Below are 16,130 nucleotides of genomic sequence, written 5' to 3' on the forward strand. Positions count from 1 at the left end.
CTAAGTCGCTTCAGTCGTGTCCGACTCCGTGTGACCCCATGGACTGCAGCCCACCAGGCTCCTCCGTCCATGGGATTTTCCAGGCAAGAGTACTGGAGTGGGGTGCCATTGCCTTCTCCGTTTTTTGTACTATCTCAGTAGATTTCATCCACAAGACAAGACTATAGTGCACAAAAATGGTTATGTTGGTCAAACAACTTTTTAAAATAGGAAAATTTAAAAATGTAACACTGATGCTTGACAACCTAGAGGGGTGGGATTGGGAGGAAGGTAGGAGGGAGGTTTAAGAGGGAGGGGACATGTGTATGCCTGTGGCTGATTCATGTTGAGGTATGGCAGAAATCATTATTGTAAAGTAATTATCCTCTAATTAAAAATAAAAAAAGAAAAATACAGGTTTAATTGGAGAATTAGGAAGATGCAACTGGAGGCTCAAGAAGGATTGTGAACAAAAATAAGCAGTAGTGTTTATTAAAAAATAAGATCATCTTCCGATTCACAAAGAATAACTAGAAAAAGAAAAGGATGAAAAGGAAAGAGCCCAGGAAATAAGAGAAAAGAGAGGAGAGCCTCTTGAGATAGCTGGACATGTGCTGGAAAGGAGGAAGATAGGGAAAGTGAAGTTAGTGACACCTTGCATAGCTCAGTGTGGAAGACTGAAAAATTTAGCAGTCGGTGGAAAGAAGTAGGGAAGAAAAAATTGGGAGTGTACGGTACGTTTGATGCTGCTGATTAGAGATAAAGTGACCATTAGTGTAGTGGAGATGGGACAGACAATCGTGGTGCCATAACCCTGACAGCCTGGTTAGAGCCCGCAACCTGGCATGAGCAGTGGGGCAGTGCAGAAATGAGATGCTTGGGAGTCCATTTGAAGATGGATGCAACTAGTCATTTCTAGTACACTGTTGAGTGGCAAGTTTATTACTTGGGCATAATTCTTAGGTCAACTGAAATGTATTTGAACTTCCCTTTGTAAAAGTTTTTCCTTATTGTATTTGTTTGGTCTCCTTAGTTATACTAAGCTTTCTGGGGGCAGAGACTCTATCTTGTTTAACTTTGGATTTTTATAGTCAGATTAATGCCTTGGCACATTCATGTTTACTGAATGAAGGAATTCCTGCCTGACTACATGAACCACTTGAGCGCGAAGATTATGTTTGTGTTTAAAGAAGTCTCTTGTATTTTCCCACAGTGTACAAGGCAGTATTCAGTACACAAAAGTACACAATGGGCGGTCAATTAATGCTTCAAGAATAAACAGTACATCATTAGGCAAGAGAATGTTACTAGCAGTAGACACAGTGTGATGGAAAAACTTGTTTCTGGGAATAGGAATGGAAAAATAAGCATAGATGGCATGGCAACAGATCTGATAGGAAGGTAGATTAGAAGATGGTATTTCATTTGTCACTATGGCCCTTAACAATTTTTAAAATGCTTTATAATTACAAAGTACTTCCCCATGCAAAATTTTGTTTACATCTACGTAGTATACAAGGTTATGTTAGTGGAAGCTTTAGGAAGATGGCCTTAAGCAAACTGGATATTCCCACCTTTGTGTAAAATAAATTATCTTTAGATATTAGAATATGCTTCTCAAATTTAACTTCAGACATTTTACTGTGACCACAAAGCACAATTCAGCCAACATCAATTGTCAGATACCTAAGATAGCCAATATAATCATGGTCATCTGGTTTGTAAAGGTGCTTCCGAGAAAGAAGTCTCTAATGGAATTATACAATGAATCTTATTTTGAAAACAATATTTTTGAAGGCTTACCTAATATAATTTCCCACAGAGGAAAGATAGTGCCCATTGTATATATTTATCTATTTTTAGAAAAGAAAAAGAGCTTCCCAGTGGTTCCTAAACACAGACATCCAAACTGCATATCAAACTTCTCAGGCCAAAAGCACCCAAGCGATGCAGATATAATGTCAGGATGCCAATTAAACTTCTCTCTCTCTTTTTCAGTTTGAAGTCTTAATTTGGAAATATCCATAGCTCAACTTCATTTTACTTTTCTTGGCATCAGGAATTTTGCTTTATTATACATGAATATAAATTCAAAGTGGAATTAAAAATGAAGGCATCCTTTAATGAATTTCTGTATTTATTGGTATAAAGCAGACTTCTGAGAGAGTCACTCTAGTGGTAGTTAATAATTAGTTCTTACCAGCCATTCTAAATATATATTTGACCCACAGAGAACTATTTTAAAATTCATCATGACCTAAAAACTATTTAGATATTCTTCAAAAAAATATAAGGCATCTTAGCAAAGGATTAATTTTAGATACTCAGATGATTGACAGGGGAAAAACATGGACATGTGCTATTAGAAGGGGAACTTTCCTACTTCTGTTAAGATAACTTCCCTCTAATTACTTTCTTACTGTATTTTATGCAACTATAATAATGATGAAGGACATCAGCAATGCCTGATAAGGGTTTGAATGATAAATGAGATGTATAAATGTAATACTTAATGCATATAATAATCACTTTTTCAAATTTACCTCTTTTCATGTTGCTCTAGACTCCTTTACATTTTCAAGATTATCTAAACGATGTCAGCTTGCTTTACAAATGTGCAACATCATAATGCGATTAAACTGATTGTTATTCACTGGGTGTCAGTTAATCATGTATACCACATCCTGTAAATGAATCTTAGCATGCTTTGAAACCTTCTTAAAAGACTCATTTTACCCTTTCCCACAGATTATGTACATTAATATTTTAAACTTTTACTTAATTGTATCTCGCCTTCTGCTTTCAAGCTCTTATTCAAGAACAAAATTCATAATGTTACTCTCATAATCTTAATAAGAGTTCTGTGTGGAATAAAATACAGATTAAAATCACAGAATATACAATACTCACCTTGGAAATACTGTCCATATCTCCTGAGCCTAAACAAAATAGAGAAAAAAAACCTTTATTAGGTAAATTTATAAATTAAATATTCCTTTAATATAAACAAATGCAATAATCAGGTATACTGTATGTATTTTCCAATGTATGTCTCCTGGATTTTTGAATCTCAAAAAATTACTTTTTTCTATACTATGTGGTGAATAAGTATCATCTGATGGCAAATTCAAAGAAAAATTGTAACTACTTCCCAATCATCTTTTTTTGTATAAAAAAATAACTATTGCTACCGTAAATTCCTGAAAGTGAAAGAGCAGACATACATATCCTACTCAATTCAAAATTTTAACATGTGTATACTAATATACACATGTGTATATGTTTATAGATATGTACCTAGATAGCAAGAGAGAGATCTCTTTTCTGAAATGATGGTTCTATAAATCTGATAAAATGTAGAATGGGTACTTGCAACATGACCTGACAATATTCTGAACCACATTTCACTATAATAACCCAAATTGAAGCATTTTTGCTATTAAAATTTTGGCAGCAATCAATAAGTGTGGCAATCCATCAAAAGTGAAAATGTCTTCAAAATATAATGTTGTAGTTTTATTTTAATTCTTAGGAAAAATGGACCATCAACACTAATTTATTTTCATACCTAAGAAATGGAATCACAACTTAGGTAACAAAAATAATCAAATCCTTGCCACAGTTTTAGCTTTATTTTCAACTATTTACATAATTATCCTGGTATAAAAATATTATATTTTAATAGCACAGCATTCAATAGTCATAAAATGAGAGCCTATTAACATGATTAAGTTATAAACAAGCATAATAAGCTGTTAAATACTAAATGTATATGTAATTATGTAAAATATATAGTAATATTCATGATAGATAACAAGTAAATGTGAAACTATTCTGAAAATTCTATTCCAGTGAGTAATATAACTGAGAATCTTCTATGACCAAATGCTATCTTTTTACGAATGATATTACAATTAAAAGACTGGAAAGTTAATTATTTTGTAATAAATTAGAAGGTAAAATTCTAGAATGGTGCTGTCCAGAAGAATTTTGTGTGATGCTGGCGACGTTTCTTCATGCTGTCTGTTATGACAGCCATCAGCAAGTGTGACTATATGCACTTGATATGTAGCAGTGCGACGGAGGAACTGAATTTTGTGTTTAATTTAAAATCAGTCACACATGACTAGTAAACACCATAATGGGACTGTACAAATTAATATTTTGAAATCTAGAAAAATAAGCATATATCCTTAAAAGTAAAAAAGTCTATCAAAGTGTAATTTCTTGATTACTGAAGTTACATAGCTTTTCAGAATATAAGAGGATGGTATTTTCTGGCCTAGGGTGAAAGTTAAAGGTGTTCAGTCATGTCCGACTCTTTGCAACCCCATGGACTATACAGTCCATGGGATTCTCCAGGGTAGAATACTGGAGTAGGTAGCTTTTCCCTTCTCCAGGGGATCTTCCCAACCCAGGGATCAAACCCAGGTCTCCCATATTGCAGGTGGATTCTTTACCAGCTGAGCCATAAGGGGACCTAGGGTGGGGTTGTGAAATCTGTGTAAACCTGAGTTACTCATGGGCATGGTTTCTCCAACTTAGGTAAAAGATGGTTCTTTTTCAGAGAAAAAAAATTAGCACAAACCTCCAACCCCACTGTCAACTTTTAAAATAGTTTATGATATATGATGATGATAAACATACAGATATAAAATAAACATTTTTCCTTTAGTTTTGCGTTTGGTCTGCCTACATATACAGTGTGCTGTGTGACCACATCAATTTTTTACCACTTGCTTCTGTTTCTAACGGTTGTGAACTTTTTGCTCACCTTGCAGGTAGCTGGCTTCATTTGGTAAGAAAACATCATTTATGAAGTATGTTTTCAACCATTATTTGCACTACTTGAAATCAGCTTTATTATGAACACAGACAGTATGGGCAGTGTTTTTTCTTAAGAGAATCAGTTTATCCACAATATGATAACCAGTTTTACTTTTTAAAAAGAGACAAACATTAAAAAGGAGAAACAAAATCAAGAAATTCTTGCAGAGCACTGAAGTTCCTCTGAGACTATGTCTGTAGACCTTGGGAGATACCAAAGGCCCATTGGGAGGACTTCACAGTCCTCCAGGTGCCCAAAGCTGCAGCGTCTCTTTTTATTATAAGCACTCAGATTTTCATAGGTTAAAGGAAATACTGTGAATATGAGCTCAGATAGAACAATTCTCACACATCTGAGTTTTCAAATGTTCTCCAGTCATCATAGCAAATATCCTATGGATTAAACTATCAGGTGTAGGTAAAAGCTGAAGCATTTCAAAATGAGCTCCTATACACAGAAGAACTTTGTAAATCATGATATGTCGAATTAAGGTTTTGTTTTGAATTCATTTCTGAACATCAGATTTAATATCCTTACCTAAAGAGCCATTCATGTGATGTGACTCCATTCCTCCTAATCCACCCATAGGGCCATCTGACCCAGGGCCCATTGGAAACTATTTAAAAAATGGAAAAAATGACTGTGATCATATTGAAAACAGTTGTTTATGTCAATGTCACAATATCTATCTTCAACACTGTAAGATACTCCTACAACTTATTTTCATTTACAAGTTATAGAGATTATTTTCCTAGATTTTCCCCCAGCTTTCTAGAATCTCTATCTGCACTGCTATTTCCCTTATTTCATCTTCTCTATGTTCTGGATCTTCAAGCTACTCCTTATCCATATCCAAATTTTCCTTAAGATATCCTTAACCAGAAAGCACATATATTTCAGTGCAAGTGAGAAGAGAAGTACTCTCTCCTATGCTGTTGACAAATTTTGCTATTATAAACCAGAGGTAATTCTTAAGAAGCTGTTAAAAGTATTGGCTTATTAATAAGAACAACTGACCATTATACATTTTTCGTAGCAGACAATCTCTCATTGTTCAAATGGACATAATAAATAATGTCATCTTGCAGGTTAAGTACATTTAGTGCCTTGGGGATAGCTGAATACACCTAAGTCGTCTTGGCAATCTCAACCACGTCAGTCTAATGACAATTAGACATTCAAAAGCAGTTATATTTTACATTTTTTTACAGTAGTGTTACTTTATTTTCAAGTGAAACCTTACATTTGGAGTCTAGTACAACACACATGTGAACAGATGTGCTGTGGTAGACTAGGTGGTGGAAAAGTCCATGACCTGCTGCTCAGTCTTTGCCTCAACTCCCTGGAATACTTTGGAGGAAGCTCAGACTCCATTTTGAAGACAGGCTATCTATAGTCACCTTATATTTACAGTTAAGATACTGAAAACACTTGTCCTTAAAATTTCTCATGCCCAAATAATTTCTTCCATGTTGTATGGTGGAGAATGTTGAATGCATGTATGTGTGTGGTGTATGTATGTCTACAGATGTGTGCCTATAGATGGGGTGGTGATGGTTACTCATCAAGGAGGCTTTAGGGGAAAAAACTGCCTCAGCAGACATGCTGTATATCACCGACTCTGTGTGGAAATAACATGACTTTCCATCACCGTGCTCACCCATATCACATGCTTATACATCTTCCCAGGGTGATGCCAATTCTGTTGCCTAAAAGTATGGATTTTTTTTTTTTATTTTCCAGTAACAACTTGGAATATGTATGCCTTACTGAGAGGTCAGAGAAATTAACTTTGAACTTCTGTTTTTCAACCTTTTTTTTCCCTGCCCCCCAAAGCATAGTTTAGATCTGGGCTGAGAAACTGGTGGCTGTGAAGCTAACAGCCTGTGCTCCTCCTTGGTTTGGTCCCTTTATCTGGCCATCCCTGTGCTTTAAGCAACACTGACTGTAGGTATGATACTTCAAGCACAGAACACTGCAGTCCGAGCCCTCAGCAGGCACTGGCTTTTACTACCCATGGCTCAAATAAATGATATTTGAAAGAATGACATGCTCATCATCTACTTCTTTTGAATCTCTTATCTTTGTACCACGTGAGAGAACCAGAATGGAACACACTTGGGTGATATCAGTTCAGCTGCCTGCAGAAATGTCTTCAGTACCATATGCTCTTGGTTTCCTCCCTTATTCCTTCCCTTTCAAATATCAAGTTTTAAGATATGAAATTGCGGTATGAAGTGCTTTTCTATATTTGTGCTGCATTTCTAAAATGAACATTGTTCATGATTGTATTCAATGTTTTTAAAATCTCTGTGAAAACACCTTTTAGACATTACTGACAGGAAACTGTTTTTTTTTTTTCCCCTGAAAAAGAATCTATTTGATTATATAAAGGGAATACTGGTAACTGAAGGCAGTGCTGCTTAATAGAAATAAAATATGTAAAGTTCAAGTGTGAACTACGTAAGTAAATTTGGATTTAGTAGCAGCCATCTTTAAAAAGTAAAAAGAAACAGGTAAAGTTAATTTTAATAGTTTTATTTAGTTATGTAATCAATATTATCATTTCAAAATAGTCAATACAAAATTTTAACGAGATTTTTTTTTGTATAAGTCCTCAAAATCCAGGGCGTGTTTCATATTTGCAGAACACCTCAGTCTGGACTAGCCACATACCCCACCAGCGACTTCAAGATTCCCTTTGTTGGCCTCACTGATAGGAAGCTCAGTTATAATATTTCATCCCCAGTTTTTGGTATACTTTGGGGAATTCTTTATACATGTTTTGATTTTTCTTTAATTTGAGCTACCTTTTATTCATATATATATATTAACTGTATTGTTATAAATATATTTTGTTAACACGTAGGTTTTATAGAGCAATACCATTTTTATGTAAGCATTTGTAGAAAAATCACAACCATATGCCTTATTAAAAATGCTCAAATTCTTTCTGTATAACTGCTTCAGTTCTATATTTAAACTCCAGATTTCAAAAATTTAAAGAAAAACAAGCATATTCAACTTCCTAATTTAGTTTTGAGTTTATCAGGAAAAAAACACAACCACCTGAATAAGTTGATGATGTGCAAAATGAGGTGATCATAATAAACGCTTACACACTACCTGTCACCTTCAAATAGTCAATATAAATTATTAGATACTTGAGATAAGGCCACATACCAACATTTTATAATTAAGTTCCATTTTACATTTACAATATACTAATATTAAATCTCTTGTTATGTATGTTATACATAATGTTTTTTTCCAACCCAGAACATATAATCTAATATTTTGATATCCAGTAAGGTCCTGGATAATAAAATACAAAGCCAGTATCAAGGAAAAGAAATGTACTTAGAGACTTGAGTCTTCAAATACATTCCAAAAATTTTTAAAAAAGGCATAGTTACATTAGGCCTGTTAGGTCCTGGAGGTACTGCATTCATTAAAGTATACATGTTGTCTCCAGAGTTGGTTGAATCTGAAACAAAATATTATTGAATTAATATCTTTCATTATAATTTACGCCCAAGTCATCACAAAATAATAATCAAAGATGATCTGGACACCTATGTATATTAATAGCTGTGCCACTTGAAATAGTCATTATTGATGTTCAGAAACAAGTATCTGTAAGTCATTTTCCGACCCAGAAATTATCATTCTGAGGTCATAAATTAGGAATATTTACTTAATATATTAGGAATAATCACTTGAATAGTCCAGGTCAAAAGGAATATCACTTTAAAAGTCTAAAAAATTATAGTAAACTTTTCCTTCTTTAAAAACAACATGAAAACCTTTTGACTTCTCTAAGCAATTTTTATGAATACCTACAACAAAAATCTCTTAAAATTCAGATTTAGTAAATTTTTAGTTATTATTTATTAAGGTTTCTTAATATACCAATTAAAAAAATTTATTTAGCTAATGATAAAAGCTGGTGGAATATCCTGGCTTACTTCCCAAAGAAAGAGATTACAACAAGATGATACAACGGGAATGAAAATTCTCTTGCTTGAAGTAAAAGCCAGCTTTCATTAGTACAACTTCCAATAAAATTTTTTTCAGTCATTTTATTTTTGATTCATTATAATAAAAATAACTGTAGTGTATATCCATATAAATACATGTAACATATTACATTTCATGTCTATTACTAGTCCTAATTAAGTCTGAGTATAGGTATTTCTATTGTATAGCCTAAAGTGAAAGGCTTAATATTTTATATTTAGAAACTATTAGTTATAAAATGTTTTTCTATTTTCCCACAATTATATAATTCTCTTAAATAAAACATTGTAGGCTTCTACTTTGAAAAAGTTGTTTTACACTGATTTAAGGCAGAAGATAAAAATCATTTGCTTTCTTATGGCAATAATTGTAGAGTGAGAAATGGGCAATTACTTATCCTCTTATTTTGTGATTATTACACATTTATTATTTTAGAGTAAGATGCCATTTATCCTTTGTTTATAAACAGTGATCCATAATCCTAAGTATTATTTTTTACATCTAGATTAACAAATCATATTATTAAGAAAGTTGAAATGCCCACCTCTGGCTGACCTCTGTTTATACTAAGTAAGCTTCTAATGTACTTTTGTGGCCTCAAGTATTTTTACATTTTTATGTATACTATATGCTTGTCAACTCAGGCTACTTTTTCCTTCCTGCATACGTGCATCCTTTTCCATCACCTTATTTTTGTTTTTTCCTCCAAGTGTCTTCGCTACCCAGTCTCCACTTACTGAGATGACTCTCTCTCTCTCCAAGGCCTACTGCCGATGAGACCTCTTCCAAGAAGTTTTACTTCCCCTGATACTTAAAAGTGTGTGAGTGCTCCTCCACCCATGAATTATACTTTGCATTATAGTTAATATTTTGTCTTATTCTTCTCTCTGGCTTCAAACTAGGTTATAAGTTCTCTGAGAGGAGGAAAGGGGCCATGTCTTACTCATATTGTACACTATAGACAATAAATACCTGCTAACTTAGATTCAACTCATGGCATAAATGCTATCCCATAAAAACTTATCTTTCAGAAAAGCTGGGTTTGTTTTTTAAACATAGGAAAACTTAATGGCTTTTCACCTTTATTAGTCTTACTAATTCTAGTAATTAACTTGAAAGGAAAATGGGCTGTATATTTTAAAATATGCAGAAAGAAAATTCATTGCTTTTAAGACTAATCAAAAGAATTTCATCTGAAAATGAAAAAACATTGAGGGAATAAGTTTGGTATTTTTTAGAAAATGTCTGATTTATATACAAAAAAACTATACCATAGATATTCTGGCACCTATTTTTTGGAGGCTGGGGTATACTGGCTTCATATTAGAGGACTGACTGATCAAGAATGAGTACATAAAAGAGCATGCAGAAAAGCCAGCAATACTGGTGGCAATTTTTGGCTTGAAAGGAAGAATTGATCAGATTATTTATTGCCTGCGGAGTTTAGTGTCACTCCAAAAATTTTCTTTAAGTACTGCAAGTGAAATATTTGTTAATCATATGCTACCTTCATAAATCAAACCCTAACTTCAGCAAAAGGAATGCAAATGTGGGCAAGATGTTCAATTCATATAATTCTATCTTCAATGAATTCTGTTTCACTTCACTGAAGATGTTCTGAGGACAGAGATCTATGAAACATTTGTGATTCATTCCAAAGAGTTAGTGAACCAAAGTAAAATTCTGAACCAATCAAATTTCTGCTTTTTCTAAATTAAGGTTTCAAAACTTAAAATACTTATTGGTATGATTAATGATACTTAATTTCAAACTTCTATATATCTTAGATTTCAACAAATTCATAAGATATGAATTTGAGTGCAACATAATAAAAATTATTTTCTAATTATAAAAATTTCCCACATATTTCATTACCCAGAAGTTTTGTAATATATTTAAAAATAATATTGTGATCACATTGTATTAAATCATGAACATTTATTTCTCTGTGTCATTAAAAGTTCTTTGACAGTAATCTTAATGGCTAAAGTTTTGGTCCATAAAACATAAAAATTTAAAAATATCACTAAAATTGGATTAGGCATGAAAGTTGTTTCTAGTCTACTGCTGGCTATATCAGGTGAGCATCACTGTACATGACTCTTGGGCTATACCTCAAATCATTTCTAGTAGCAGGATTATGGAGTCAAATGGTGTGAACTTTTTCATGGCTCTTGCTACATGCTGCCAGGCACTTCTAAGAGGGGTGTACTATTAATATCACTAGAGGCCTCAAGACACAATACATTCACTAGTTTGTATTTAAGTCTCAAAGGAGAGAGGCATTTAAAATAATCATATTACATGATTCCAGGAATAAAATTCCAGTATTTTAGTTTAAAAGATTAAAAAACTTCCCCCATTACATAGTGGATTAGCTAACTAATAAATACCTATAGACGTGCAGGATAAATGATGTTGATAGCACATCCACATCTATTTTAGATGCTAGAGACAATGAGTTGGATTTGCTGTATTAAACCTAGTGGGTCCATGTATGTCATGTGTTACTTGGGCAGAAATTTTCTCAAGCTGTGAGATTTGGATCTTTTCCACAGTTTCAAGCAAATTTCTAGTCAGATAAAATTATTGGGCAATTCATACAGATCAACAGTTTTCATTCTGGTTAAATCTGTTACCTACACAACGGAAGTGTTCTAAATGCTTAAAGTAATTGGAAAACAGTTACTGAAGAGCACTATTTCCTCCTGCTTGCCACCTCTACTCAACTTATGAAACCGCCAATGAGATAAGGGATACTACTAACTTTCCCTCATAACAGTTTCTGTACTCTATTATTGTACTCTGAGAAATACCCATGTGGCTCATTCAATTACAGTACCTGCTGGACTAGGCATGATGGGTGTTCCTGGTGGCCCTCCACCTCCAGGAGGACCCTAAATAAGTACACAAAATGTCAGTGAAAATAAGGCATTGCATTTAACAATATAAGGAAAAACAGAAGTTAGACTTTATCACAATCCAATTTGAAAACAGCAGAGGCAATATATTTTCTCCATAATTTACTTTCTTTGAATGCACAATCATTTCACTGTTATGCAAAATATAATTTAGCTTAAATATACTGAGATTGTTTTGACAAGTTTCTCAAAACAGTGAGCCTATAACACTGATTTATAATTCATGACTTAATCACATCATGTATAATGAGGTTAAGGAGAAACGATTTAAGAGGGCCTTTACAAATCCATAAAATAGAAATAATTCATGTGTATTTGTATTTATGATTTAGTTTACTGTAATTTTCTTGTATTTTGTATCATTGGTTTTTATAGGCATTTGAAAACCAAAAGATATTCATATGCTTTAAAAATATATTGATGCTATTTCTTCTTTCAGTCTCAACCACAACATCTCTGATGCACTGTACCTTCAGCCATCGCATCAATTAGAAGAGGTGATGCTGACTAATGTGAGGGCTCCTAAGGCTGTAGGTACAATCAATTTGAAAGGGATGTTAGGTGACTCTAAAGTTAATTCAGTTATTTCACACAACCAAAATGGATAATTCAGGCAATGAGTTTGAGAATTTTCAGAGGGACATAGTCAAATTAACTTTTAAACAGCGAGGTTTTTGTTTCATTCTGAGTACACAGACATAGTCCACTAATTATTCCAAATAATACATGTATTGCTATTTACTAAACAGCTTAAATTTACTTTTAAATATGTCAAATTTTACAATTTCATAAGACTATATATGAAGCGTATTTTTAATTGACTTTAAGAAAAAATTGGAGAACATGAAAAAAGTTACTTTCTTAGTTTGTACAGCTTAAGGGAATTCAGAGCACTAAGTTCACAGGTCCAAAACCATCTGTGTTTTCCATTGTGCTCATAGAACACCGTCTCCATGGAAAGTAAAACTGATCAATTGATACTGATCTTCCAAAGGACTCTCTTTTCCTACTCTGGTTAACCACCGCCTATGAATATTTCCTTGGGAAAGATTTTCCGTTTTACCATTTATTCCTGCTTCTCTGCTAAACAGTATAACAAATTATCTTCTGTGATGGCCTTTAGACACAGCATGGATTCTAATGTGATGATGGTTAAAAGGTCATTTGTAAGTTCAAGAGATCATGTAAAACCCGCTGAATCGACAAATATAAATCATTGGAAATTATTAACATGTACAAAATGATAAGTGCTCTCGATTTCTAACAGTGAAAATTAACACCTCTCTCCCAAATTATTAGTCGTCATTCTGCTATCGGATTCTCTTTGTGATTGGGAGAAAGTTTAATGTCTTCTTAGACTCTGTGTATGGCAATGGGGTGGTGTGGGGGTGTAGATTATGAAGAACTACAAATTCAAGCATATCACTGTGTAACCGGGGGTGCTTCTTCATGATTGGACAGGGTATTGTACTGGCTTACAGAAACATATGCTGAAGTAAAACACAGTACTCAGGGCAATTTTGGCCAGATTGATAACTGTTTCACTAATGAACATCAACATATGTACTGAGGTTGGCAGACGAAACAACTCAATACAAATCAGATGTTCACTTCTTGGCCAATACACAGGGGCTCTTCTTAACATCTGGACAACTATTTCATTGCCCAAATAAAACGTAACATCAATTCTTATGAGCAAACAAACCCAAATGTACTTACTACATAATTCCCAGGAGACGCTGAGGAGTATGGTATCTGGAACATGAACAGGACGAAAAATAGACATATTCTGATTCATGTGGCAGTAAGGAGACTGACCTAAAATGAATCTATTTTCTAACTTTTATCAAGTTTTAAAATTTATCACAAAAGATAATAAAGGATAAAGGCATTTATATATGTCTGAGTGCTAGAAAACTGAATAAAATGCAGACCTATCTTGAATTTATTAAAAAAGGGAAAGGATATTAGTCAAGAAGAATTTAGACAGAATTACAGTTTCAAGTTATATTGCTTTCAGGGCAGTTATACTCACTGCTTGATACTAGTGACACTTATTCTATTATTAGAAAGATATATATTTGTGCAGCTAAAAACCAGAAACCAGAATTTTTCAAATTAGTAGATTTTACAGATGCAATTTCTAATTTATGTGCATCTGGGATACATTATTTTTTTAGAGACAGGTTTCAGGCTACTATATTCATGCAGTATGGGTCAATACTTGATATATAAACCTGTTTCCCCTTTTCCTTTCTAACTAGCTTCTAGAAAACAATATAATGAATGCAAAATATTTTGCTAATTTAAGTCTCCGAGGACTACTAATTTGTGGGGATCAAATATGGGTAACATAGTCCCTCATTCTCTTCAAATCAAGCTCTTAACCAAGCTCTTTTCTAGAGATTACAAGATATTAATATGACATTGCTATGAAAATTTAAGAAATGAAAACTGGAAAACATATATTTAAAAATAACTCCTTAAGTGTGGATATTAATAGAGAAGTTGATCCAAATATTCTTTTTTTCACACAAGCTCACTAGCTTACATCTTTCATCTTCTGCACATCTAGAAGAGATATTTTTGCCTTATTCTGAAAAAAGCCAGTAAATTACTATCATCTTGGAGTAAGACAGCCAGGGCTAAAATAGGACCTTAAGAATGGTGAAAAGATTATAGTGTCTGTACCCAAATGCTCCCTCTACATCAATACCTTCCTTCTAATTAAACATAAAAATAATATGAAATCATAAAGCAGAAAGACAACAAAGCTATACTTTTTCTAATGATTTTAATATTCAGTTTTCTGAAAAATCTCTCCTCATTGTTTGGTGCCCTTGTTTGGCTTTAAGCCCAGACCACAGGCGTCTGAGCCTCTGCTCGGGCACCTTCTGTGTAACTCAGCACTGCACACGGCTGTTACTGAGTGCTCAGTATCGTTAGTGGTGGTGATTGTGTCTGTGAGCATCAGGATCGCTATGGCACTGTACATTTACTTGACTGGGTGAATGAATACAGCTTTGCTCTCTTGGGTCTTTTGCAGTTCACGATCAATCATCCATCCTCTGCTATTTATTTTAAATATGTGTACCTGCTGTCTCCAAATCACCAACTTATCTGCTGGCTCCAGTTTTCATCTCCTTATAACTTAAACACCAGGCTCACGTTCTTTCGGTCTCTATTGCCTACTGTCATCCTTAAGCAACTTCAAGGTATGATCTAACAACTCCAATACTCTTGCCTTGAGAATTCCATGTGTCCATGGGAGACTGGTGGGCTACAGTCCATGGAGTCACAAAAGAGTCAGACATGACTTAGCAACCAAAAAAACCACTCTTTAGATGTTAGGAACACACTCACTGCCTTTACTTTACAGAAATACCCTCCCCGCGCCCCTCCCCCAAGCCCAGTTTTTTCCATATATGAGCATGACTACATCCTAAAAGTTTCTGCACAGAGATCTAAGATCTAAACAACTTTCCTGACTGACATCTTTCTTGTTCTTCATGACACTCACAAACAACATTCTATATTCCAACCCGAATCTTATCCCATCACAATTCCAGCATTTTCTTTCTCTCTCTAATATCTTAAATTCATTATCCTGAAGTCTACTTTGTTAATTCCCAGCTCTTTTTTGATCATCCTCTAGCCAACTTTTCTGTTTTATGGTAGAGAGTGCTTGGCAAGGAACACAAAACAAGGTTGACAAGGTCCAACACGTGATCATGTTCTCCAGCTTTAACCTAGTTTTCATTAACATCTGGAAGCATTTTGGCTCAGCTGTTATGGAAGCTCCAAAGTATTCTAGAGGTGTGCCGTAAACTTGAGGGAAAAACTCCAAATCTGTAGTATGTGCCAATTTATGCTGTGTAAATATTCCTATAAGGCAGATTTCAAGCTACCAATGATTTTAACAATCAGCTGACAAAGTTCCTGAATTTTTAACAACTGACTTTTGTGAACTGGCCCTTATCGGTGGTTCGACTATCCTGAGTTAGTGCTTTGTCCTTTGGTCATACATTAAAGCCATCAAATTCTTGCTATGCCTTCATCTTCAACTAAACACTTCATTATTTATAGATTTAAAATTTCATCCATTCATCTCAGGTAGGGGGAAAAGAAGTCTTTATTTCCAAAGTTAGCCCCTCTTGAACATCGCATTCTCACAAGTACTAACTTCCCCCTCTTCATGGTTTCTTCAAACACCATTAAATATAATAAACATTTATTATACTTTAAAATACTTTAAAAAGTTTGCTACCCCCTCCAGTTCAGTTTATTTCCATTTTTGCCCTGTCAAACTCTTGTACTCACTGTTTTCTACCTCGTAGTCCTTGCCCTCATTCAGAGAAGAGGAGCATTTGGGCTCTTATCCC

At 34.0% G+C, this 16,130-nt stretch overlaps 1 protein-coding gene across 7 annotated transcripts in view; it reads right to left on the minus strand.

Moving 5' to 3' along the window:
- Positions 1-16,130, minus strand: part of SSBP2 (single stranded DNA binding protein 2) — a 400,682-nt gene that overhangs the window by 12,485 nt on the left and 372,067 nt on the right. For 3 of the 7 annotated variants that reach the window (XM_055563053.1, XM_055563014.1, XM_055563001.1), the window contains 5 exons: positions 13,468-13,503; positions 11,670-11,724; positions 8,224-8,294; positions 5,345-5,423; positions 2,890-2,918 (listed from right to left, as the gene is read on the minus strand). In XM_055563053.1, the coding sequence (XP_055419028.1) occupies positions 2,890-2,918; positions 5,345-5,423; positions 8,224-8,294; positions 11,670-11,724; positions 13,468-13,503 (270 nt within the window). The remainder of the gene's footprint in view (positions 1-2,889; positions 2,919-5,344; positions 5,424-8,223; positions 8,295-11,669; positions 11,725-13,467; positions 13,504-16,130) is intronic. The other 4 variants (XR_008707889.1, XM_055563007.1, XM_055563020.1 and 1 more) reach the window with 4 other exon arrangements.

This window comes from Bubalus kerabau, chromosome 1 (assembly GCF_029407905.1).
Source record: "Bubalus kerabau isolate K-KA32 ecotype Philippines breed swamp buffalo chromosome 1, PCC_UOA_SB_1v2, whole genome shotgun sequence".
NCBI lineage: Eukaryota > Metazoa > Chordata > Mammalia > Artiodactyla > Bovidae > Bubalus > Bubalus kerabau.